General features: G+C 32.4%; 3 protein-coding genes and 1 pseudogene across 12 annotated transcripts; 2 read left to right on the top strand and 2 right to left on the bottom strand.

The window, feature by feature from the left end:
* Positions 1–415: 415 nt before the first annotated feature.
* Positions 416–3,659, top strand: LOC149511399 (uncharacterized). Its single transcript, XM_089755412.1, has 2 exons — positions 416–829; positions 3,379–3,659. The coding sequence occupies exons 1-2, from the start codon at positions 525–527 to the stop codon at positions 3,419–3,421; spliced, it is 348 nt and encodes a 115-aa protein (XP_089611538.1). The 5' UTR covers positions 416–524; the 3' UTR covers positions 3,422–3,659.
* Positions 3,660–4,484: 825 nt separating this feature from the next.
* LOC111275361 (mediator of RNA polymerase II transcription subunit 8-like) lies at positions 4,485–12,710 on the bottom strand (annotated as a pseudogene). The gene is made up of 14 exons (XR_016334027.1): positions 12,362–12,710; positions 12,130–12,254; positions 11,851–11,983; positions 11,579–11,754; positions 10,935–11,017; positions 10,752–10,808; positions 9,120–9,392; positions 8,744–8,797; positions 7,578–7,781; positions 5,843–5,919; positions 5,695–5,726; positions 5,234–5,439; positions 4,919–5,108; positions 4,485–4,829 (listed from the first exon to the last, which is right to left on the bottom strand). The product of XR_016334027.1 is annotated as a mediator of RNA polymerase II transcription subunit 8-like (transcript).
* Positions 12,711–13,252: 542 nt separating this feature from the next.
* On the top strand, positions 13,253–14,867 carry LOC111274094 (uncharacterized). 2 transcript variants are annotated; one of them, XM_022858743.2, is made up of 3 exons: positions 13,253–13,731; positions 14,293–14,398; positions 14,539–14,867. In XM_022858743.2, exons 1-2 carry the CDS (start codon positions 13,347–13,349, stop codon positions 14,364–14,366), a joined length of 459 nt encoding a protein of 152 aa, XP_022714478.2. In that variant the 5' UTR covers positions 13,253–13,346; the 3' UTR covers positions 14,367–14,398; positions 14,539–14,867. The 2 variants fall into 2 exon arrangements, with proteins under 2 accessions (XP_022714478.2, XP_022714479.2); XM_022858744.2 differs by having other exon boundaries at positions 13,265–13,731; positions 14,565–14,867.
* A 1,554-nt stretch (positions 14,868–16,421) lies between these two features.
* LOC111275362 (uncharacterized) lies at positions 16,422–22,562 on the bottom strand. Of its 8 annotated transcripts, none has more exons than XR_016334220.1 (8): positions 22,378–22,562; positions 21,388–21,710; positions 21,147–21,232; positions 20,498–20,644; positions 18,982–19,084; positions 17,600–17,712; positions 17,113–17,418; positions 16,422–16,738 (listed from the first exon to the last, which is right to left on the bottom strand). XR_016334220.1 is itself a non-coding variant. In XM_022860698.2 (8 exons), the coding sequence occupies exons 2-7, from the start codon at positions 21,620–21,622 to the stop codon at positions 17,145–17,147; spliced, it is 777 nt and encodes a 258-aa protein (XP_022716433.1). In that variant the 5' UTR covers positions 21,623–21,710; positions 22,378–22,552; the 3' UTR covers positions 16,422–16,738; positions 17,113–17,144. The 8 variants fall into 8 exon arrangements, 6 of the variants coding, with proteins under 6 accessions (XP_022716433.1, XP_022716432.1, XP_022716435.1 ...); XR_016334219.1 differs by having other exon boundaries at positions 22,385–22,547; XM_022860698.2 differs by having other exon boundaries at positions 17,113–17,237; positions 22,378–22,552.
* Between the last annotated feature and the right edge of the window lie 985 nt (positions 22,563–23,547).

The raw sequence follows: 23,547 nt of genomic DNA on the forward strand, positions 1-23,547 counted from the left end.
GTTTCTTCCAGCAGGATCGATTCAATTTGATAGCTAATTAAATAAACTGGATATAAATGGGTATATGAACTTTTTTTTCTATTTTCTTTTTGGCAAATGAAAATTTTAAACTACCTAAAATAAATTGAATTGATAACAGTCCAATACTTTGTCTATAATGCTTAGATTTAATTTTTGCTGTCAATAATTTTTTGATAAATAATATGTAAATCTAATATAAGTCGTCTTTAAAGCATCTGAGCTTAAAATAAGAAAACTTTACCTCACCCGTTTTTTTTCTACCAAAAAAATAGAAATTTTAAGGGTAGATTTGATAATTAGGGAGGATGGGGAAGAGAAGTGTGCAGCTGACTGTTGAGCCGTGACCGTTAGGTTTGCATTTCTCCAAGCACCTACAATTCAAATGAGAAATCCCTGTAATTGGCAAAGGTACTTTGACAAAGAGCTTCCCATCCCCATGACCAGACACAACCACCAAACCACCATTATCTCAAGCAGAGAAAGGGAAGGAGGGGAGAGAGCAGATGTTGTCATTTGTGATGGAAGAATTGAAGAATGGTGATGCATCTCCGACGACATCATCTCCCCCAACACCACCATCACCTCTCCCCATTAGTGTAGGACCTGGCAACCAAAAGTACTTGTTTTCACCTTCCCCAACTCCTTCACCGCCCTTCTCTCCGCCTCCTTCCACCCATGCTTCGGCTGAAAACCTCCCTCTTTTGCATGACAACCCAACGTCCACTCCACCTCAAGTAACATCAGCTTTTTCATTAGACCGGAAAGACCCGGATAAATTGGAAGATAAAAGTTCATGTCTCAAGGACTTGTAAGTTCTCATTTTCTCCTTACAAATAATAATCTACCAAAGGTTACATTCTACAATGATAGGCAATTTAGTAGATATGATAATTAGCATATTTGTTTCATATTTGTTTCATATCAATACGTGTATAATATAAAAATTATTATGTCACAATTCATTCAACAAGTCAAATACAAGACATTTATATTATTTTCATGTCTTTTTCATATCTCATATCTAATATCTGAATTATTTTTGAAATTACCTGATGAAGATGAATGCTCCAGCTTAATAGTATTATCTTCACAAGACCTTATGATCCTGATGCCACTATTGCAACTTTAGGGTTTTGCTCCAACAACCAGTCAATGCACTGCAAATGCAAAGCTGAAGTCTTAACGGCATCTTCAGTTTTAGCCTGTGACTGACTGGTAGTTGTAGGTGTAAAAATGGGTATTCAAATCCTTGCGATAAAATTTGCTCTTACAATAAAATTTGCTGATGTAACCATTGAAGCGCCTCGTGGCATTGCATCAATTTTTATTTTTTTGACTTTTTTTTTAATGTTTAATAATCTTTTAGATTGTATTCTTTTTACCTTGCTTTACCGTTTCTTATTTTATTGAAAATATTTAATAAATATTTTTCTTAGATTTTAAATTTTTTATGTGGCAGTAACTTGATACTAAAGGAAAGCAACGTATTTGTTTCTTTTTTTATTATTATTTTTTATTATTTAATAAATAATTTTTTAGATTTTATTTTTTATTGGATTCACTTGATACTAAAGATATATCATGTATTAAAGCATTTTAAATTTTTTCTCTTTTTCTCTTTTTTATTTTTTTATTTTTTAATATTTAACAAATATTGTAAAATATTTTAAACATTTTTAAGTGGAGCCCAATTAATATTATTAATTAAAAATATATTTTTTCTTTTTTAATTTGATAATTTTAAAAAATTAACATGTACCAACGTTACATAGTGATTTGATTTTTTTTTAGTCTTTTCTTTTTTTGTTTTATAAAATTCATGATATAAATTTTACAAAATAACTCATCATTGTTAATATCACGTAATAACTCAACTTTCTCTTTTTTAATTTTTTTTATTTTTGTCTTTGATTTTTCCTTATTTTCTTCTTTTTCTTTTTTTTTTTCGCTTTTTCAAATTAGATTTTATAAAAAGAGTAAAGAATGTACACGTCACATCTTTTTTTTTTCCTATCCCTTTTGTTAATTTTTAATTAGATAAATTTTGTATCAAAGGGTATTGATAAATAAATTTTTGAAAAAAATATCAATAAAAATATGAATGACAAAACAATTCTTATTATGATAAACTTTGATTTATCCAAACCTAATGGATATGCCTTTTTTTTTAATTTGAAATAGGAACGATTTTTTTAAAAAAATTAAGATTAGATCGATTCAAGTTTATGATGTTTCATTTTGTCTTGATTTATATACATATATATATATATATATGTTTTATTATTCATTTAATTTTATATTTATTTATATATTATATCAATAAAATTATTATTTAATATATTAATTTAATAAATTCATGTATCATCACCATTCACCATTTGGCTTCCTTTTCTTTTTTTTTCTGGCTATTTCCTTTATTTTTTAAAATTTTTTATTATTTTCATTAGATGAATTTTGTAAAAAAAATTAATGGATGTAGAGATTATAAATCAACTCATATCCCATAGGTTTTAATTCAACTGAATTCAATATGTATTTTTAAAAACTAAGAACTAATTGAGATTTTTCTCTTTTAAAATTGAGGCTTTATTTAAGGTATGAACATTTCTTTTTCTTTTTTTTATTTTTTTTCTTTCATTTCTTTTTCATTTGACTTTTTTTCTCTTTTATTTTTTTTGTATATTTTTAATTAGATAAATTTTGTAACAAAAAATATTAATTGATAAAACTATCAAAATAATTTATATCCAATAGAATTTGATCTATTTTGATCCGATAAAAAATAATTTTTTAAATTGAGATCGAATTCGGATAGATAAAGTTTTTTATAAAGTACAAGATCAAGTCAGAAGCATATTTCTTGATTTATTTTCAAAGTATATATAAAACAATATATTTTATTATTAATTTAATTTTATATTTATATATTTATTATATTAATAAAATTATTATTTATAACTTCATTTAAAAATTAATATTTTAAACTAAATAAAAGTATCCATGTGACATCATTTATGAGAATTTTTTTTATTTTTCTATTTCTTATTTTTATGATTTTTTTATTTTTTGTTCTAATTTAAATATTCACGTATCACTTGCATTTCGTTTTTTCCCTTTTTTTCAATTCGATAAATTTTATAATAAAAAAATTGATAAACAAAAATAAAAATAAAATAATTTCAACCTACAACAACGTGCGGACTCCCACCTAATAACAATAACTATCACACGACACAAATCCGCTCGTACTAACTTCATTACTTTCCTGTTTTTGTCTACTTTAACCTTTAAATTCTACTCATATAACTATATATATCTTCAGCACAATAACTATAGCTCGTATTCCATGAAATACAGGTTGGAATGGTTAGTGCAAAAATGCTGCAATTGGAGTTCCTGATGGTTCATGTGCTATCTACATATCCATCCATGGACACATACAGAAATTCCAAAGTAAACTCCAAAAAGTTGGCCACGCAGATTCTACAGAACTAACCCTTGTTTTATTTTTCTCTTTCTCTTGTTTTTCTTTATTCTCAGACTTTCCTGTAACAGGTACTGCTAACCCACTGCCCATTCCCAAAAGGAAAATTCTCATCAACGCATGATCACAACAATTTTTAACTTGAATATTCAAATATTCAGTTTTTCCCCTAATGCAATTCTTCTGCCATTCATTGCTATCTCTGCTAAACCATACAATTTATATATTTATATCATATAAAATATTAAAATTTAAGTATTCAATATCACATTTCACTCAAAAACTGTGACAATTCGTGTCCACATAAAAACATGAAATACATTTTTTGATTTTGTTAAACCCGTATGCAATTATTGTTAAAATTTTAAGTTGTATCACTTTTGTATCTTATTTTTGTATCATGTTTGTCTAGTGTCATCATGTCGTATTTTAAATTATCAAGTCTAATTTTTGCCCCTAAATTCATGTGGGATGTCGAATTGAATGACTGGATGACAACAACTATTATTAGTTGAAATGCATGCTCAAATCAGAATAGAAATGCCATTCTGAATCTTGATAGTAGAAAACAAAATAGCAAACCCACACAAACTCCTTCAGGTACAAGCAAGCACAAACATATGGGCAAAGTCACACTTGATTTGATAAAAAAAAATAGTGTATAAAGCTATAATGCAAGCCAAAATGAACACACATTAATAAGTGAGAAAGAAAGAGTGAATACCAGTATGAAAAGAAAGTACACCTTAGCTCTCCAACTAAATGTAGGTCTCCAGGTGTGTATCCCCCTTACCCCAACTAAAAAGAAATAACAATATTAAATTAAATTTAAAAAAAAAAAAGCAACAGGCATGACATTTATAAGAGCCAGACATCCTGAATGGCTTCAAGGAAAAGTTATTGTACAATAACTCACGACAGCAGACTACAAACAGTTTCCAGACAAGCTGGAATCAACTAGATGCCTTTCCGAGGAAAAAAGATAACAATTTGGATCGTAAATCTAATTTCTAAGCCAAAGAAAAATGGAGGATACACAAGTTTCCTATATAAAAACCATGGGAAAAGCTTAATGAGGCATATTATCCACAAAACTATCATGATATCTACCGGTGATATCAGTGCAGGTTTTGCTGTCTTTGCTGTGCAAAATTGGGGTGACTTTGTGGGTTATTTTGAAGAGCTACCATATTAGATTGTAAATTCTGGGCATTGGGCATATTACCATATGCACCTAGTGAAACATGCTGTTGTTGTTGCTGTTGTTGTTGCTGCTGTGGTTGCATCGGCATAATACCACCAGGACTGGATCCCATATTAAACACTGCAAGTAAAAGTCGAAACAGAATTTTTAAGTGTAACCTCACATAAAACTCAAACCTATACAGAGTTAAATCACACAATATGCTTTCTAGTGTCTCCTGAATTTTGGTTTTGCTGGGTGGAGGCAGAAATATGCAGTGCAAAGAGGGAAGAAGCGACCAAGTACCACTAGTTTTAGAAAAAAAAAAAATGAAAGAATGTCAAGAACATTATTCATATTTTGATCGCTTAAGATTTGTGATGCATGACTCCACTGGGGATTGCGACCATGTAGTCCATACTGCAGAAAGGCTTAAACAAAATGAATGAGCTATGTAATACTCATGATGAAGGAAAAGCAAAAAAGAAATGCAATATATAAATAAGGAAAAGTATGGAAATGCAGTAGATACAAAAACCAATTACATATACAGCTTCTAGAGCACCAAAGAAAAACCAATTACATATACAGCTTCTAGAGCACCAAAGACATATCTGCCTAGGACCTGCCACGTTTGCTATAAAATGTGTTTGGGCAATCCAAGCTACATAATGCTTTGAACAAGATGTGACAATCGCTAGCAGACCATATAAATCCTCAAAACCAACAACCAATTTCAATTGAAACAAACCTACGCACAAAACCAATGACTCAGTTCATGCACAAGTGAAAATGTTCATAGTTTTTTTAATCTACACCAAACTTGCCCTGATAATTAAGGAAATTCTAACCACCTCTACCAGCCCATCTAAATCCCCAAGACCAAGGAATTATGAAATTTCTATAAGAATTAAAAAAAACAAAAAAAACCAAACAAACAAACAAAATTTTGTATACATCACCCACTCAACTCAGACTATACAGAACTTAAAATTTCTAGGCTTACACAAAGTGAGCCCTGAAAATAAAGTTAAATGGCTCCATGATTCATGAAGGATACAAAAGCCTAAAAAGTCAATATTTTATATATAACATTTATTATAGACAAGATAAATTTCACAATACACGATTTATATGAAGAAAGGAAGGCTTACTAAGCAAAGCCAATAGAGCAAAACGGCATCCTTGGTAGAAGTGACTGCGATGGCATAGTTGCGGACATGTTTGGGATCTAAACCAAGACATTAAGAAATAAATTTAAACCATGAAAGAAACAACTTCAATATAGAGAAAAGGAGGCACATCAACATTACAAAACAATACCAAAATAAAAAACATAAAAGTAAACTGCATTATGGTTGAAAGAGCAACATAAATACACCTCACAAGTTAATAAGATTAAAAAGCGGAAAACATTGCAGATAATGAATAATAGTTTCAGTAGCCAGTTTAGAACAGAAACAACATAAAGAACAGTCAATGCATGTTTCATGCACTTGTACGAGAAACAAGTAGTGGCCTTGAAGATTATAGCTTAACAACTATTACTATATATTAAGCATTCAGGAAATGGAACAGAAATCAGTAGTAAAAGAGATGCATAGGACCAACCAAGATGAAAAATGTATACAGTTTTGCAGAGAAAATTTGTCAAAGTTAAACCATTTTTTTCATTAATTATAACGCGTTCAGAAAAAACATTGAAAAAGAATAAGGATAAAAATGTGCAATATGTTATAGCACCCCTACTGAAACAAGCACACACTGAAGGGCTTGTAGATAACAAAATATAAGGATGAGAACTGCTGAAGCTGGCATGCAAAGCTGTGAACATATGGACTACTAGAAATTTAAGCATACATGCAGCTAAAACAAGTAAATTCATCCACAATTTGTGATCTTTTAGAAATGTTTCATTTCATCCTTTTGACCTAAAACTCTCATGTTTATCATTCGCAAGCTTTTCACATTCTTCCCCGTCCATCCTTCCATCAGTCAATATTAGTATCCTACTGAATTTGACACGTCAACACCATTTGTATGTCCAAACATAATTACTAATTTGTATGTCCACATGGCATAATTTATTATAATTTACCTTACTCTTTGGCAACACATGCTTTCTTATTTGATAACTTTCGCGCATCATCACAAAGCACCGGATGGCATACAGGATATCATAAGAAACTCCAATTTTAAGTTGTACCACAGGAAAATCTAAATAGCCGGTATCCTATTTTAGGTTACCTTAATTTAAAGCAGCCAAAAACCTTTTGAAAACCAAATGAACATTAACCAACCCACAGTGCCACACCCACATCCTTTCATCACCATTCTCCTATGAGGAAGAAAAAAAAAAAAAACCCGAAAAAGATGAAGCCGTTTGTTTTGTCCCAGACAATAGTCTCTATTTTGTTTCCTCCCTTGTAATTGAGAGCCTATCTTCAACCAATACTCTAAAAGACTTTTTCAATCCTAGCAACTATAAGTTCAATGACTGAGGAGGAAACCAGGTACTGTTAAAGCACTACCTCAAAAAACTTCAACAACGAATTCAAGGATGAATAAATATATAAATTAACCAGACAAATAAATATTAACGAATGAGACAACCATAATATAATGAACAAATTAACAGAGTAATATTTGAATTTCAGCTGAAACTCCAAAATGTGAAAAGGCAGACAGCTTTCATAAGTTGAGAAGCATGAAGCAAGAGGACCATCAATCTGGTAATTCTTTCATTAAGAATATGAGAGCCTAATTCAGATGAACGACTCCATGCCATGATTAAGTTTTGTTTTATGGAAAAAAAATTATAGACAATGTTTTTGAGGAATAAATACAAGAACACAGATAATAAAACAATTGAAGAGTTATATATCCAACCATCTGAGTACTAGGTGTCCCCTGAGCAGCATTGAATAGTGCAGTATTTGCAGGACTGGAGAATTGGCTTAAATGACGACTCAACTGATTTCCTTGATTGAGTTGATTTTGACCCATGCCATGCTGAACATGTCCAGGAGGAAGCTGCCTACCTTGAAATTGCTGGTGGACCAAGGGCTGAGAAAATTGCATCTGACCATGTAACTGGGGGAAAAAAGATTTGTGTTTCAGTTAAACCAATAGATAGAAGAAAAGGTATATTTTAGAAGGATAGAATACATGTGCTTTATCAGGAATAAAGTGTCCCAAATTAGATCTTAAAAAAGAAGAGATAGAACCACTAACTTTAAACCCTACCCATAAAAGAGGAGGGCTCACTTCCCATAGCAGCATCAGCATACCACCACCACCACATCCACCCTCTCCCCTTCTTACAGATAAAATAAATTGAAAAGTACTACGAGTCTAAAACAAAGTTCAATGATGCATAGAATTTAAATAAACAAAAGGTGGGAAAAACATAAATCTTCAATCCTTTTCAAAAAAATGTCAGTGATGCTTTTACTTTCATATATAGGTATTCATCTCTACAGTGTAGCAGAGATTTACAGAATAACTTCATTGTAATTCACTATTGCAGTAGTTATTTAAGGAGGCAGTTGCAAATATCATAAATATTCCTCCTTGCTGAAAAGTGATTAATGGTTAAGAATCACTTCACAGGTATACAAGTTTGAATGAGAATTCTACAATATAAATAAACATCCACCCATTATCATTTTAATATTGCAGTCATTTGTAAGGGGCACTTTTTAAAATTGTGTTGTCAGCTTTGCCATATAAAACTCAAACCACATCCAAACCCAACACATTCTGACTAAAACTTCAGGTTTGTAAAAGCTATCCAAGAGCAGGCAAGAGGCTCCAAAGACTCAACTTAGCAGAACTAACCCATTTCCTAAACTCTAAATACTTATAATTTACCATGTTATGGACAATAACGACATTCAAAAGCACAGAAAAGAACGTATGAGTATTTTCTCATCTCAAAGACCAAAAGCTGGAATAAAGTTTTTTATGCACTGATATATATGAAACATGCATTTGAAATTCATAAGAAATTTCAGATAAAACAAGAAGGAAAAGAAGAAGTTAAAGAAAGTTACCGATTGAAACTTCTGCTGAGTCTGACCCTGCAGATCATGAAGCGGCATCTGAATCTGTAAGAAGGATAAGATTGTTCAAAAATACAATACAACTGAGTCACTAAGAAGCATGCAGAGAACTTCTATGTTTCAATAATACAAACATAAAAAATTCAATCAAATTTATTTAGAATGACAATGTTCAGCAATTTTAACAGCCATTTACCTCATGAAAGTTTTGAAAATTCCTACCAAGTCAACCAAGTATCATAGTTACCATGTAAAGTCACAGCATGCGCTCACATGCATATGCACATATAGATGTTGATATGTCATGAGTTACTCCTTATGGCCTCACAAAAACATTAAAAGAACCAAAAATCAGTAAAATTTATACCTGTCCCAGTCCTTGCATTGTAGATTGCCTGAACTGTTGTTGGGCAAGGAGTTGTTGTTGATGCTGAGGCAATTGCATCATTTTTTGCCTTTGTTGCTGCTGCTGCTGTTGCTGGGTTTGTTGCTGAGGTGATGGTGTGTTCATCATATTTGTTCCAGACCTAGGTGAGTTAGCATATGGAAGTGGAGAAGTTGTGGTGTTATCAAAGGAGGTAGCACTAGTAGCAGCAGAAGGAGATGCAGCTGATCTACCAATAAGTTGCGCTCCAGTAGCCTGACATAAGAAGAATAAAGCTATTGCAACACTATGAACTTTGAACTTCAGAAAACAAGACATGTAGCTGGGAAAGATACACGATAGTTGTCATAGGATGACTATGAAAAATCAAGTCACAACAACAGGCAATTTTCAAAACTGGTGTAATCGAAGGCAGGCTGCATGCTTGCTTGCCTACAATCCAAGTGAAGTAATAGACAATAAGATGTTTGCTTTTAGGGGGTGCTTGGTTGGATGGAAAAGTGGAAGGACAGATAGGGATGGGTGTGAAGAAATGAATATTAGGTGTGCTTGGTAGGAGAGTAAAGTGAGAAGAAAGAAAATAGGAAGGATGATCATTTTCCACACTTATTCACAAAAACAAATCATTCCAAATTGAAAAAATAGAAGGAGAGAAAATGGGAGACATGTGAGTCAAGTGTGCATGTTTATAAGATTATCCATCATTTTTTAGATTTTATCCTTTTATTTATTCTTTTTTTTTTTGCTAAAAAGACTTTATCCTTTTATCTCAACTTATAATTCGTAAAATGGTAAAATAATATAACTTTCATTGTCTTTCCTCGTATTTTTCAATCCTACAAAGAAAGGGATGAAAAGAAAATTACTTTTCCTTCTGTTTTTCCATCTTTCTTACCAAGCATACTATGGAATGAAAAAATATATATTTCCTATCTTTTCACTTTTCTACCTCCCCACATTCCTATCTTTCCATTTTCTTTCCACTCTACCAGGCAATGCCCCAGTGCCTATCAAGTGAAACTACGGGCAAAACACTGTTAAAGCAAGCATTCAAACAAATTAAGAGTTTCTTATATTAAAATTTGGTTAGATGTCTCCAAAAAGAAAACCATTTACTCAGATATGCATATGGAAATACCAGTCCAATTATAATGATTAAAATAGAATAAGTCTGTCAGTTTGTCCCATGGGATGACATATAAAGGAGAAGAAAAAAAAGCATTTATTAAGTACAAGAATTCCTAAATAAGAACTTGAGGTAGGCATTGCAGACTGCATGTCCTAATTTGGCCCTCTTGCAAAAGGCCAATGCCCTATAACGGTTAAATTTTATACATAAATGAGAACTTTATTTTACCTCATCCTAGCACTACTAGACTTCAGAAGCACCATTTTAAGAGAAAGATGAGGGGAAATTTTGGTGCCCACAATCATCCAAAGTGACAAAGAACAGCCCAGAATTTGTTCAATGAGAGTCCAAAATTGAGCTCATACAGAGTTAGACATGGGTGTTGCTCTTTGAAAACCAGATATTGGAATGTGGTGGCAATAATCACAGGAAGAATTTGTGTAGATTTAGGAAAAGACTGATTAAAGGTAAATCAATGATCTAACCTGTAACAAAGACCCTTGACTGCCAGTGTTGTTCGACGTAATAGGAGTGTTCTTCATGTACATACCCGTAAGAGAGAGTTTGAAAATATGATACTCAACAGCATTTGAAACATTCTAGTATTGAAATAGAAAAAAACTCATGGTTGTAGAAAAATTACCAGATGGGTCAGCAAAAGAATGCATCCCATCAGCTGCAGGCATAATGTCAGCCAGATGCAGTGGAAGCGAAGGTGTAATCTGCTTATGATCTACAGGTAAACGCAGTCCTGCATACATATACCAATGAATAATTGGCTGATAACCATGTTAAGTTCAAAGTACTAGGTCTTGCTTGAAACATAAAATAGTCCAGCCAAATCATAGAAACCAACGCTAAATACATTCATCTAAAATTCTATTGTACTTCAATTAACCATAGAAATCAATGCTGAAAACATTCGTCTAAAATCCCATTAAACTTCAATAACTTCAACTACTGTCTAAATCAGCCAGATCCCTCTTATCTATGACCAAAGGGCGTTCAAATAAAATGCTAAAAGGAAAACTATAATAGATTGTATAAAATTTCAACCTATTTTCAGAGAGAGAAAGAATAAATTGAACCAAAAACCATTGCATAAGAGCCAGCATAGCATATATTAACATTCCTGTGATTATGATCAGCTCAATCAGATTTTTACTCCCAGGAAGCAATAAAGGATATAGATTGGTTCATCAAACAATAAAGAACACCTTTAACAGACTATAGTTGCAACAACTAAAAAGATGTCTTGTTACATTTCATGGGTTTAAACATAGTTACTACATCAAAAGCTAAAGATTATCACCTTCACCAAAATTCACAGCAGCACGGAGTAAGTTCTCTTGTTCTTGAATTTTTGCAACCTGCCCTTGTCGAGAGTTGGAAGAATCGCTGGCCCTTGACGAGCCAAAACAATAAGCTTTACAGGTATCAGCCAATACTTTCTCAGCACTTTCACAGGCAGCTCCAATCATATCAATTCTAGTCTGTAGAACTAGAAAAATCACATGCCTGCAAATAACTGAATTTAATTAGAAAACAAAGATCAACTAGACGGTCTGTATTTCGCTAGATCACCTTTAAGTCTTTAACTTTTCAATTTGTGTAGTTATAGGCAGATTTTGCATTCCTAGAAGCAACTGCCCTTGCGTCAAATTATCCTCCATTTCCATCTCCGGCAATAGCTTCGACGATAACATAACCAGTAAAACTGCAGTCAAAGAACTGGGTTTACTTACTTAGTACTTATTATCAATTAGATAAGATATTATTGCCAATTCAAATTAACTCAATCAATATTTAAAGAAAAAAATGTTACTAGTAAAATTGAAGTGAAAAGGAAATAAATAAGCGTACTGGGAGCATTGTCAGCATTAACATTTTTGGGATGAACAAAGAAAGCCATGGAAACCTTTTTGATTTCATCCACAATGTTGAAAAGCTCAAGATTTACCATTGAATATTGCCCCAAAATGTCCTGCCTGATTTACAAACAAACAAAAAAGAAAAAGGAAAACCATAAATCTATATATGAAGATTTTAAGTTAGAAAAGAATGGGAAAAGAAGAGAGAGAGAGAGAGAGAGGACCATTTAGGGGTGGTGTTGGTGCGAGAATAGGCATCGAAGTCTTCGAGGAGCGAGTGATGGCTTTGAAAAGGGAGATGGCTCTGGTCTTTAGAGATTCCAAATGAGTTGTTGTTGCACCGCCTGGTTCAGCCTCTCCGCCCCTACCACTAGCTGATTCCGTTGTTGTGGCGGCCGCTGTTGCTGCTGATGCTGCAATGGGTCCTGCATCATTCCCTCCATTTTTGTTGCTGCTCTTTTGGCCTTCTCCAAGTTTACAAACACAGATAGAAACACATACTTTTCTTTATGTTTACCAGCACACCACTTGTTAAAATCTACTGAAAATAGCAGACCGCCATGATTCCATGAACAGATCTAGATGGGAGTGCTCATAATTTGGTTTTAACAGAATTAATCCATTGAATTAATTTAATTGGGTTAATATGTCAATGAAAAAAATTAATTTTGATTAATTATTTAAAATAATTTTACAGAAATTTTAATATTTTATTCAGAAAAAAAAAATTTATATATAAAATTTTATTTAAAATTATTAAATTTTTAATTTATATTTTAATATTTTTTTAAATTTATTTTTATATATAATTAACAATCTAATTTAATTTAATTTAATTTAATTTATTATGCAATTAATAAAAAATTAATTAAACGGGTAGAATTAATTTTGATTAATTAATTTTTAAAATAAAATAACTTAATTTAATTAATAAAAATAAATTATTTTATTTTATTTTTGATAATTTAATTCGAAATTAACCCACAACGCTATTAAATCTAAATCACTGAGGGCATGCATTTGGGCTTAAGCCAACCCAAATCAGACTACAGCCCAAGCCCAATATCTCTTTGCCTTTTATTTCTTCCACCACCTTCTCCACCCTTCTCTATAAATAGAGCAAGTAATTCCTCTCTTACTCATTATCCATCAGTGGACTTCGCCATCTGTGTCTATTCTCCACCAAAAATATTCCCTTCGGCCTTAATCATGGCTCGTTCCCTTTCCCATACCGTAATCAAGCTCAGCCCGATCACCAAACCGCGCCCTTCCTCCTCTCGGCTCCTTTCCCTCCGAACCCAATCAAACCAACCCAACCATTCCGACTTCTCCGATCTTTCCCCCGACTCCTCTTCCTCCTCCGATCCTCTCCTGCGAAAACTTGAAGACGCCATCCACCGGATCATTGTACGCCGTTCTGCACCTGATTGGCTCCCTTTCCTCCCCGGATCCTCTTACTGGGTCCCACCTTCCACTGCCCAATCGTACGGCCTTGCTCAGCTCGTTGAGAAATTGGCTAATCCATTGACCCCGGAGGAGTCCATGTCCACCACCACCGTCCGAGGTTGGCCCTCCTCTGACTATTTCATCAAAGGTAATTTCAATTTTAATCCATTTCTCCCTTTCAATTTTGTGGTGGATTCGATTTTTAATTTTGGGCAAAAAAACCCTAACATCAGAATTGAAATTTGAATTACTAAAAAATTATCCTCTTTAGTAATGGGCATTGGGCATATCTTGATTAGATTTCGCCATTGTTTTAGGCTTAGTACGGCATTGTGCTTGCAATTGAGAATTAGTAATTGAAAAGTTGCGATTGAAGAGTAAACCCAACAGTAGGTAAGATAAGAACATGCTTTTGTCACTGGAATGAAGTAACAGCTAACTTTTTTACTTCTGAATGTATCATTGTCAACACTTCAATCCTACATCAAGATATTTTGAAGATCTATTATGGTTTATATGTACAGATTTGAACCCTTACTTGTGAGGTACCTTTTGTGAAACAAAATCAGAAGAAAACAATACCTTGGTTGTGCGTTTCCACATGGGGACAAAGGTTTCGCAATGAGACTATGCCTGGGAACTGCATAAGATCTTTTTTTTTCCCCTAAATATGAGTGGCAGAATATAATGTTTCTTTTCGACATCACAGGTGGATCCCCGCATCCGATGGAAGTAGACATGACTTCAAATACTTCATCGAAATCCGAGGATGAGGAAGGATGAAGCCATGCTAATTGCTAATAATAGCATCTGGGGTGAGCTATAATTTGCATCTGGCATTAAAATTTTGCATATCTACTAGAAGAGATGTGTTCTTACTGCTTTTATGAAGGCGTTTTTACTGCTTTTATGAAGTTGTTCATTGATTATCTATCATGGGCAATGAGATTTGCAGGCTCATCTAGAATTCTGAAGTTGCAGGAGGAACGATAAGAAGTAGATTCATTGACAAGGAGACCCTTCAGTCAGATTGGAGGAGCTGTACGGATGCAACGCAGCAAGTGGAGCAGATATAAATTCTTTTTAAATTTTCACAGCTGAAAATGATTCTGTGTCTTATGTATTTTAAAGAGGTACTAGTTCTACTTATTTAGATTATATTTACACTATCCATCCCACGCCAAGTGTGCTGTAACTTATCTGGTTTAGCGTTATGTTTCAGCTTTTCCCTGTGTAAATACTTGTGAATAGGGATTATAAAATTCTACGCATAATTTCACTTCACCTGCTTCAATTGCTTGCAATTTTATGATTTATCAATTATCAAAGTAAGTCATAGTTGTAATCTAAGTTTATTGGAAAGAATGATGCATCATTCTTCCATCTGCCATCAGGGGGACCACTACATGTGTTTCCCCAAGTCATAAAAGTTGGTTACTAGGCGATGGCGTTTGGAGGGATGATTGCATCGGAAAGAAGATTTCGCGTAGGTAACTCACCCAATTAGGATGACAAAATGGGGTTACATTGAAAAGGAAGTGTGCCCTTTGATTCTGTTAAGACTCCTTTTTTTAAACTTTTTTAATTCTTATCCATCCCATCCAGAGGAAAACACCTTCCAGCTGCAGCCTTTGCCCTCTTATTACAATCATTTATCCCAAACTTCTACAATTTAGAAAACATATTGGGAGGGTTTTTTAGTTTATATTTGATGAATTTTTGATGTATGAACTTTCGTACTATCATTGAATCAAAATGATGTTATCTTAATAATGAATAAATATTAATTTTAAAATAAATATATAAAAATTTAATATTTTTTAAAATTTATTAATTAATAAGATAATATTATGTAATTTATATCATTAATAAAATGGTATCATTCGATTCATTAATAATATACAAAATTTGTATAAAATTTATATATCAATAATATATTAAATATATGGTTTTTTAAGTTCCTAATTTACTTTATCTTATCATTCATTTCACTTAGATATGATAATCTAAAATACGAGATAATAATAAAAATAATACAAAAAAAAAATTCAAAGATGACATAACCTAAATTTATAATAATAATTATATATAAATTTAATAAAATATAAAATATATATAATAATAATTATATATAAATTTAATAAAATATAAAATATATATTTTATGTTTTCAAATTCAATACTTAATTTTCACATAAAATAAATATTATGAATTTTAATATTTTACGACGCAAATATTTATTTCATTAATTACAAAAACTTACCATTGGCTTTGGGGGAGAGGATACTCAAATAATAATTTATTTTTAAAAAAACATAGAATCCAGATATCCAAACCAACCAGTTTGGGATTTATTCAAGTTGAATTCTTCTCCACTCCACTTCGCTTTATATAATGGGAAGGTTAAGTTGGGGTAGACTGGACTCTAATCTGCTCTCTTACTGCAAGAATCCATAATTTACCCAATATATCTTTCATTAAATAAACGCTTATTATCATTAATATAATATGGTACTTGTTTTTGTGGCACCCATTTTACGAATGGAAGAACAAATTTGGAAGATTGCACGTTTCCATGTTAAAATAAATTTTGGTAACTTAGTAAATAATTTAATGATACAATTAATTTAACTAGAAATCCAAATTTATAGAAATAAAAAATTGTACCATCAACCTTGCTTCTAATTTCACTACTATGAAAACTAAAAAAAAAGAAATTAATTCATTTATATCCTAGTAAAACATTAACTTTTTAATAATCTCGTATCTTGGTAATTCGCTCTCCAGCATAAAAAATCATAATTAAAAAAGCAACATCAGAAACATGTAGCAGCCTCATTTCGGTAATATTTTTAATTTAGCCATTTTCTGTCTATCGCAAACCAAAAAAACATATTAATTTTGCATATTTCTCTTATAATCTGTACAAAGAAAAAAAAGAAAATTGTAGAGCATAAAAAAATTATTTCTCAGTGAAACCAACGTCTAATGCACAAACACTGACAACACACTGATTAAGGTATTCAGAGGAGGAACAACTTCCCACGGCCTTCCAGGTTTTGATGGAACGCCTAATGCACACAGGTCAGTCAATGGTAGCGACATATTAAAGTCGTATGTCAAGAACGCCACCAGCCATATCATGAAGCAAAACCCTGAAGCAAATAGATGGCTAATTCATGAGACTTGACTCCATTGACAAGAACTATATTATTATGTAAAATGCATGTGAATGGTTCATTCCATAGGTAGAAAACGAGAAGGGGGACCGAGCACTATCCATCGCAGAAATCGCATGAAGTCTCAGCTGTCCCAAATGATACAAAGGCACGGAGCCTATGTGCAAATAATGCACACATTAATGGGGAGCGAAACCTTTTGTGTGCTGTGCACCGTTGGCCGACCCCCTCAAAACAAACTTTAACCTCCACAAAAGGAGAGCGACACATTAATGATGCATTGTGAGAAAGGCGAGTGAACAAGAATAATAGTAGCGAAAATCAATTAGTACAATGTTAAAATTGCTCACCAGGAAAATAAATGAAATGCATAGCTACCAAATTAGTAAAGACCCAACATTCTTAGCTCTGTCACATGGCTGGGGTCTAGTTCCGGGATATTCTGATTTTCTTCTCGGTCTTCAACTACGTATTCCTGACATCATGATCTTCCATCAGGACAAATGATATGCTAAATATTTTTTGCTTTGACATGAATAAACAAAGCCAGAGGATTCATAAAGAACTGCCCAAGCCCCAATTTTTGTTAAAGGAGGGATGGCTGGACGTTAGATTACAATCTTGAGGAGACCAGATCGAAAAAAGCATGATTAGCTCTGCATACAAGCAATGAAATGAAGCACAAAGAAGTTCATTATAAAATAAGTTGATGAATGCAACATTGAATAAAAGTCTTCCACCATTGTAATTTTGAAGTATATCAAAGGTCTAAACCTGTAAACAAATCAAAACAAAATACCAAAATCAAGGCTTTCTCCTTTAATTCTTATGGCCTACCTTTGTTAATTCTTGTTTCTCAAGAATGTGATAGTGCCGTTCATTGATCCTCTGTCCACATATAATAGCAATGAAGAAACCATAGAGCAAACCCACCAAAACAATTGCTAAAACTGCAGATCAAAACAAAATACTATATAATATTAAACCTTTATTTTGATAGTATCACAAGAAGATGGTAAACTCTGCACGCTGACCAGTTATGCAATCTTCTAGTATGTCATATGGAGCAGAATGGCCACTGATTGAACTAATATAGGATATCGGCATAATGATGCTACACATGCGACTACCCACAAGTAAAAATAGAGATGTATGGATCTAAACAACCCATATTAGTCACTTTGGTTTGGTTATTTGGATTGCATGAACCCAAGTTCAGCTCATGATTTAGAATAGACCACACTGTTTTTCTTTCTTCTTTGCCTTCTAGCTTAATCCATAAAGCATTTCCTCACACCTTAAAGTGGATACTTCTGCCATAATATATCACTTGTCACTTTACCAATACATACTTCAACTTTTCTATAAACCACCAAGTTCTTTCAAGCAACAAAATAACATTTATACCTACGATTTCAGTAAAAAATTATGTCAGAGAGTGCAATCAGTTATCCCAAAGTTTCATAGTTAAAAAGTTACATGCTCCACTATTGCTTTCTCCCAGTTTCAGCTCAAAATGACATATTGTTTTTATCCTTTCCAGTTCTTGGAGGCAACCATAAAATTTAACAATAAGCCTACCTGACGGTAATGTGCTTTCTTAATGCTTAAATTAAAGTTAAGTGCAATATTTTCCAAGTTATAATTCCAATTGTTCTTGCAGTAAAAGTAACCTTAATAGTTGATTAAAGTTATAATGGAAGTGTGAAACCAAAAACTTGCTTTTCCTGTTGAGATTTACAGCAATGTATTTTGTCTGGAAATTCAAATTGTGAAGTATTTCTACTCCAGACACTTATTTACAACTGGTTTAATAAATTTCATATAACTGTAATTCTTAATTAATTTGAAAATGGAGTAAAGTAAGCTTAATTTGTCATTTATTTGAACCCAAAATTGGAGGTAACAGAAATATAGGAGAGAAATGAAGTTTCAAAGCATCATAATCCCTAAAAAGATGTACAACCACCATGCTGCAAAATCACATATGCAATTGCATAACGATACACCACGCCCGCGCGGGGGGGGGGGGGGGGGTGGTGATGGGATGATGCATATATAAACACTGCAGGAAATTCAAAGGTTATGCAAATGTGCATTTTAAGCAGTTTTCATAAGTTCAAAAAGGATTAAAACAGAGGGGAATTAAGCACAAAGCTTGTATGTTCATATGTGTGTGCCTTAGTGTCTTTATCATAACCACAGAGAGAGAGCAGTACCTGCCATAGTATAGAACACATAAGGATGTTCATCATAACCAAACATTTCTCTTAGTTCCTCTCCATAAAACTTGTAGACCAGCACCCCTAAGAATGCCACAATCTGTTCAAAGCAAGGTTTCAGTTTACAGGATATGTCTATTGTAACACAGAAGGATCTTGAACATTGATCCAATTAATGCATATTGATTCAGTAGATGGATGCAAGTAAAACATCTTGGATGTAAAATGTACACGTCAAGAGCAGTGAATGGATTTTCAACAAGTTAAGGATTCTGCCTGAATTTGCATGGCACAAACAGTTATTATGTTTACAAAAAAGATGTTGACTCAATGAACTCTTCATTTTCCAAACCAGTGTCAAATGAATGTTGGATTGGACACTTCAAAAATACACAAGGGTGGGAAGACTTTTAAGAACAATTAACATACTGGAAAAGGACAAATACCCACATCTTACACTTGAACCTAAGACTGAGCAACAAAGAAAAGAACAAAAGACTTGAGAAGATAACTGTAGGATGCACACTGGAAGAATGATAGGAAAACATAGCAGCATGTCTAGAAGCAATGTTGTTTGCAGAGGTTTGACATCAAAGTAAAATGGTTAGGAGGATCAGAATGAATAAATTATGCAAATACTATAGACAATACAATGGATGCTTTCCCAGTCCAAGGTCTTCAGTTCAGATTAGCACTATTGCTCTATGTGTTTGAAGGTTTAAGGGATAATCTGGAGTTTAACAATCTCATGAAGAAAAGGAGAAAGGCTAGACTTGAAGGCTTAAGGTGCTCCAGGAAACAAGACACATGGTAGCAGTATCCAAGGTGCAGGCAAATAAAATAAGAACAAGAGGAGAATAGGAGATAAAAGAGCCCTAGGCAATCACATTCCCTAAGCAAATAAACTTGGAAGATGGAAGAAATCACACCCTAATGATGCCACGTTGTTTAAAAGCTTTTATTATTATTCTTTGCTTTCATCTGGCAGGTTTAAAATAAGCACATATTATGCATAAAAGTTTTGCATAGGAATGAACCTGCATTCAACACACACACACACGCATCTAAATTCCCCTAATTCTTATGGGACTCAACCTGCAGGTTATAACAGTTAAGAATTTATCAACATTACAACCATAAACCAATTAAATTAACATGTAACAACTAAAAACCTAATTCCACTCACTCTAGAATGCAGAGGCTGACCAAACTGCAGAGTTGCAGTAAATCTAGAATCAACCTAACTATCCTTGAATCAAGAAAATTGAGGAAAATCTAAACAAACTAAACAAGTAGCATACTTACTTAATCAAACATGTTTCAGACTCACAGTTCAGAAAATAAGGACCAAACAAGTTTTGGCTGACAATTATCCCAGAATTTGTTCTTTAGCATTTGATTTTCTTAAACTTCTGGAAGTAGCAGATAAGTAGCTCAAAAAACTTCAATTGAATCAACAATTAGAGGAAAGTACCAGACAAATTAAATGGATTAGTATAGTCAATCATCATACCAGCTGAACAATTACAAAGATGAATACATGGTCCCTTACAACAAGGAACTGAAATTTTAATCTCAACCACCAGCGATCAGGTGGGACATTTGCACGTAAGATGAACAATGCCCTGCACTCTGTACAGTGAGCAAATGCAAAGCCCTCCTAGAAAAACAAAACAAATAGAAAACAAATAGTATTAATTATCAAAATCAAATAGAAAATTTACAACATAAAGATAGAAAAATCGTACATTTATTTTAGCTACAAGTGGAAAAGTAGATGAATTCATAGGCATTCAATATTTATATAAGTTCATTATTCTAAGGAGTATATAGACAACCTGTGCAGGTATCAGTTGGAAACTCAAATTCTATTCAACAAGAGCACTTGATATCCAAGTATGGCTTCATACAATATGATATTGTGTCATAAAAAATAATATTTATACTACATATTGTAATTCTAATATGTGATGCATTATGTTATTCCATGAATTTAGCTTGTGAAATTAAACAAGTCAAATGTGAGATTCAAACTGTGAGCATGCCAAGCTTCCCTTAATTGAGCATTTCAAACATGAATATTCCACAAGCGGCTCAAGTAAATTCCAACACTAATTTTCTAGTAAAGTACAAGAGAAGACAGCAAAGAAACAAGCATCAACCTTAGTTGACCTCCAGTTATCAAGACAGGATCTATGAACATACTTCTGAGTGCCCTTGCAGTGGCACGGTGCAATTAAGTCATCCCCTGCAAAATAAATAACCATAAATAGATCAGTTTTATAGTTTGTGCTCTGCAGTTTTCACAAATCATCTTCAGTTTTCTCAGGAAAATGAAAATCCACCATTCCAAAAAGGTTATAGCAACTTATCAAATAGAAAATAAATTTAAGTGGTTGGCACCTTCGATTTCAAGGCATATACGGCATTGTGGGTGATCTGCATTCACCAGATGGCTAGTTTCATCAACATTAATATCTTCCAAATCATCACTAGTAACAACACAATCCCCTCCAATGACTGTAATTTCAAATGAAGATGAACATTCTTCAGATCTTTGTGAAATATCAGACTGGCATAAGATGGGTTCACTCTCAGAAATATCTTCCTTTCGACTATCATTTGATACTAATTGCATCTCGAACAATACTGAATCTCTACTAAAATATTAAGATCATTGCCAGAGCAATGGTTCCTACTTAACATTTCTGTAAAAGGTGAGTAACCTGAAAAATATGTAAAATCAAAGATAACTCCAATCCATAAACACAACTTGCATGAAAAATCAAAGTGTACTAATACACGTGAATGCAGATGACAGCATCAAATATCACGCAATCAGCATTCCATATTGCTATCAAAACTTTTATAATATTCATAAACTAATTTAACTAGGAACTAAAAAAACAATAAGCTATTTCAAAACAAGATATATTTATACACACACACACACACACATATATATATATAAATTAGCCACATATTTTTTATGTGGACACCAATAAGAAGTTCCATATCAGCAAACACCAATCAAATAAAGAAAAGCAAAGATTCTAAATGTTCTCTATCTTCACTAGTGAATCTATTGATTCTTTTAATTCTTCTTCCTACCAATCACTCGAGAAAGAATCTTTACATCAATAAATAAATGAAAACGGGAGAATATATCAAACCAAAAACCTTATAAAGCATAAAAACAAAAACTTACTGAGTTCAATTATGAAAAGGAAACAACTTTCCTAAAAATAACAGAAATCAGGAAAGCCCCAAGTTGTTAATTCATGAGAATATCACAAACTTTGATGCTTTTCCAATATATGAGAAGAAACAAAAAGGAAAATTAATGAATTCTGGGAACTCCATTGTGCGGGGAAAGAAAATTGAAGGGCAGACCTCAGACCTGACATTCAGCAAATGTTTTGAGGATCTTCATCATTGATATTCATATGCATTTGGGTAATTAATTTCAGCCAAAGTCAATCAAATTTTAGAAATGAGAAGAAAATAGAGACAGAAGAAAGGACGGACAAGAACGTTGGAGGAACAGACCAAAATTCATCGATAAGAAAGAGAAGAGTAAAAAAAAAAAAACTTAATATTAAAAAAAAACTATTTTTTATTGTAATTAATTATAGTAAGACTCAACATTGATATAGTTACTGTGTAGTTATGAAAGTAAGAGAACAAACGACTCTTTGTCGTCCACGTTACCCATACAAATCATTTTGTTGCGTGCAGTGGTAGAGCCTTCTTTTTCGCAGTTGGGCTAAAACCTTGAAATACCCTTACATATAAACTCAATTCAACATTTTTCAATTCAATCAATTTAAAAGCTTTAAATTCAAAAAGCCTAACAAGAAGGATGCGGGATCCACATATTTTATATTACTTCCAACCTCCATTTACATAATTTTTAATTTCTTTTTTTCTTATTATTTATTGTTATTTATTTATTTTTCTTTGATCAATGTTTATAAAAAGCTTTTAATGTTTTTATTACTTGTGTAATAAAGTAAATTATTTAAAAAATAATTCATATAAAGTTATCATTTTTATTAGTAATTTTTAATTATGTATTAACTTCAAAAATATTAAATATACAATAAATTTTATTATATAAAATTTTTAATTTAATATATATAAATAATTTTAATCATTTTTAATCACTTATTCACTGCTCAAATATATATTATAAACTTTATTATATATAAATTTTAATCTAATATTAATAATGATCATATTTTATTATATTTCATCTCAATATTAAACGTATGTTTTTTTTATTAATTTTAATTTTACCACTATGCTATCCAATCTCACATTATAATAATTAATTTATTATTATAATAATAAATTTTACTATTATTTTTTTTTTAATCCTACCAAAATCAATCCCCGTTGTTTCGAAGGATTGTTACTTTTGACTATTTCTTTGTGGGCTTTGTGTCACTGTTCTTCGAAAGAGTTCATAATGGCAAAAGGATTACAGGAATTATGAAGAAAGCTTTCTTTATCCGAAGATGAACAAGCGATGGTTACAGTGGAAAAGGACTTAGGTGGAAC

This window comes from Durio zibethinus, chromosome 26 (assembly GCF_047325235.1).
Source record: "Durio zibethinus cultivar Kanyao isolate XHJ-2024 chromosome 26, ASM4732523v1, whole genome shotgun sequence".
Lineage (NCBI taxonomy): Eukaryota > Viridiplantae > Streptophyta > Magnoliopsida > Malvales > Malvaceae > Durio > Durio zibethinus.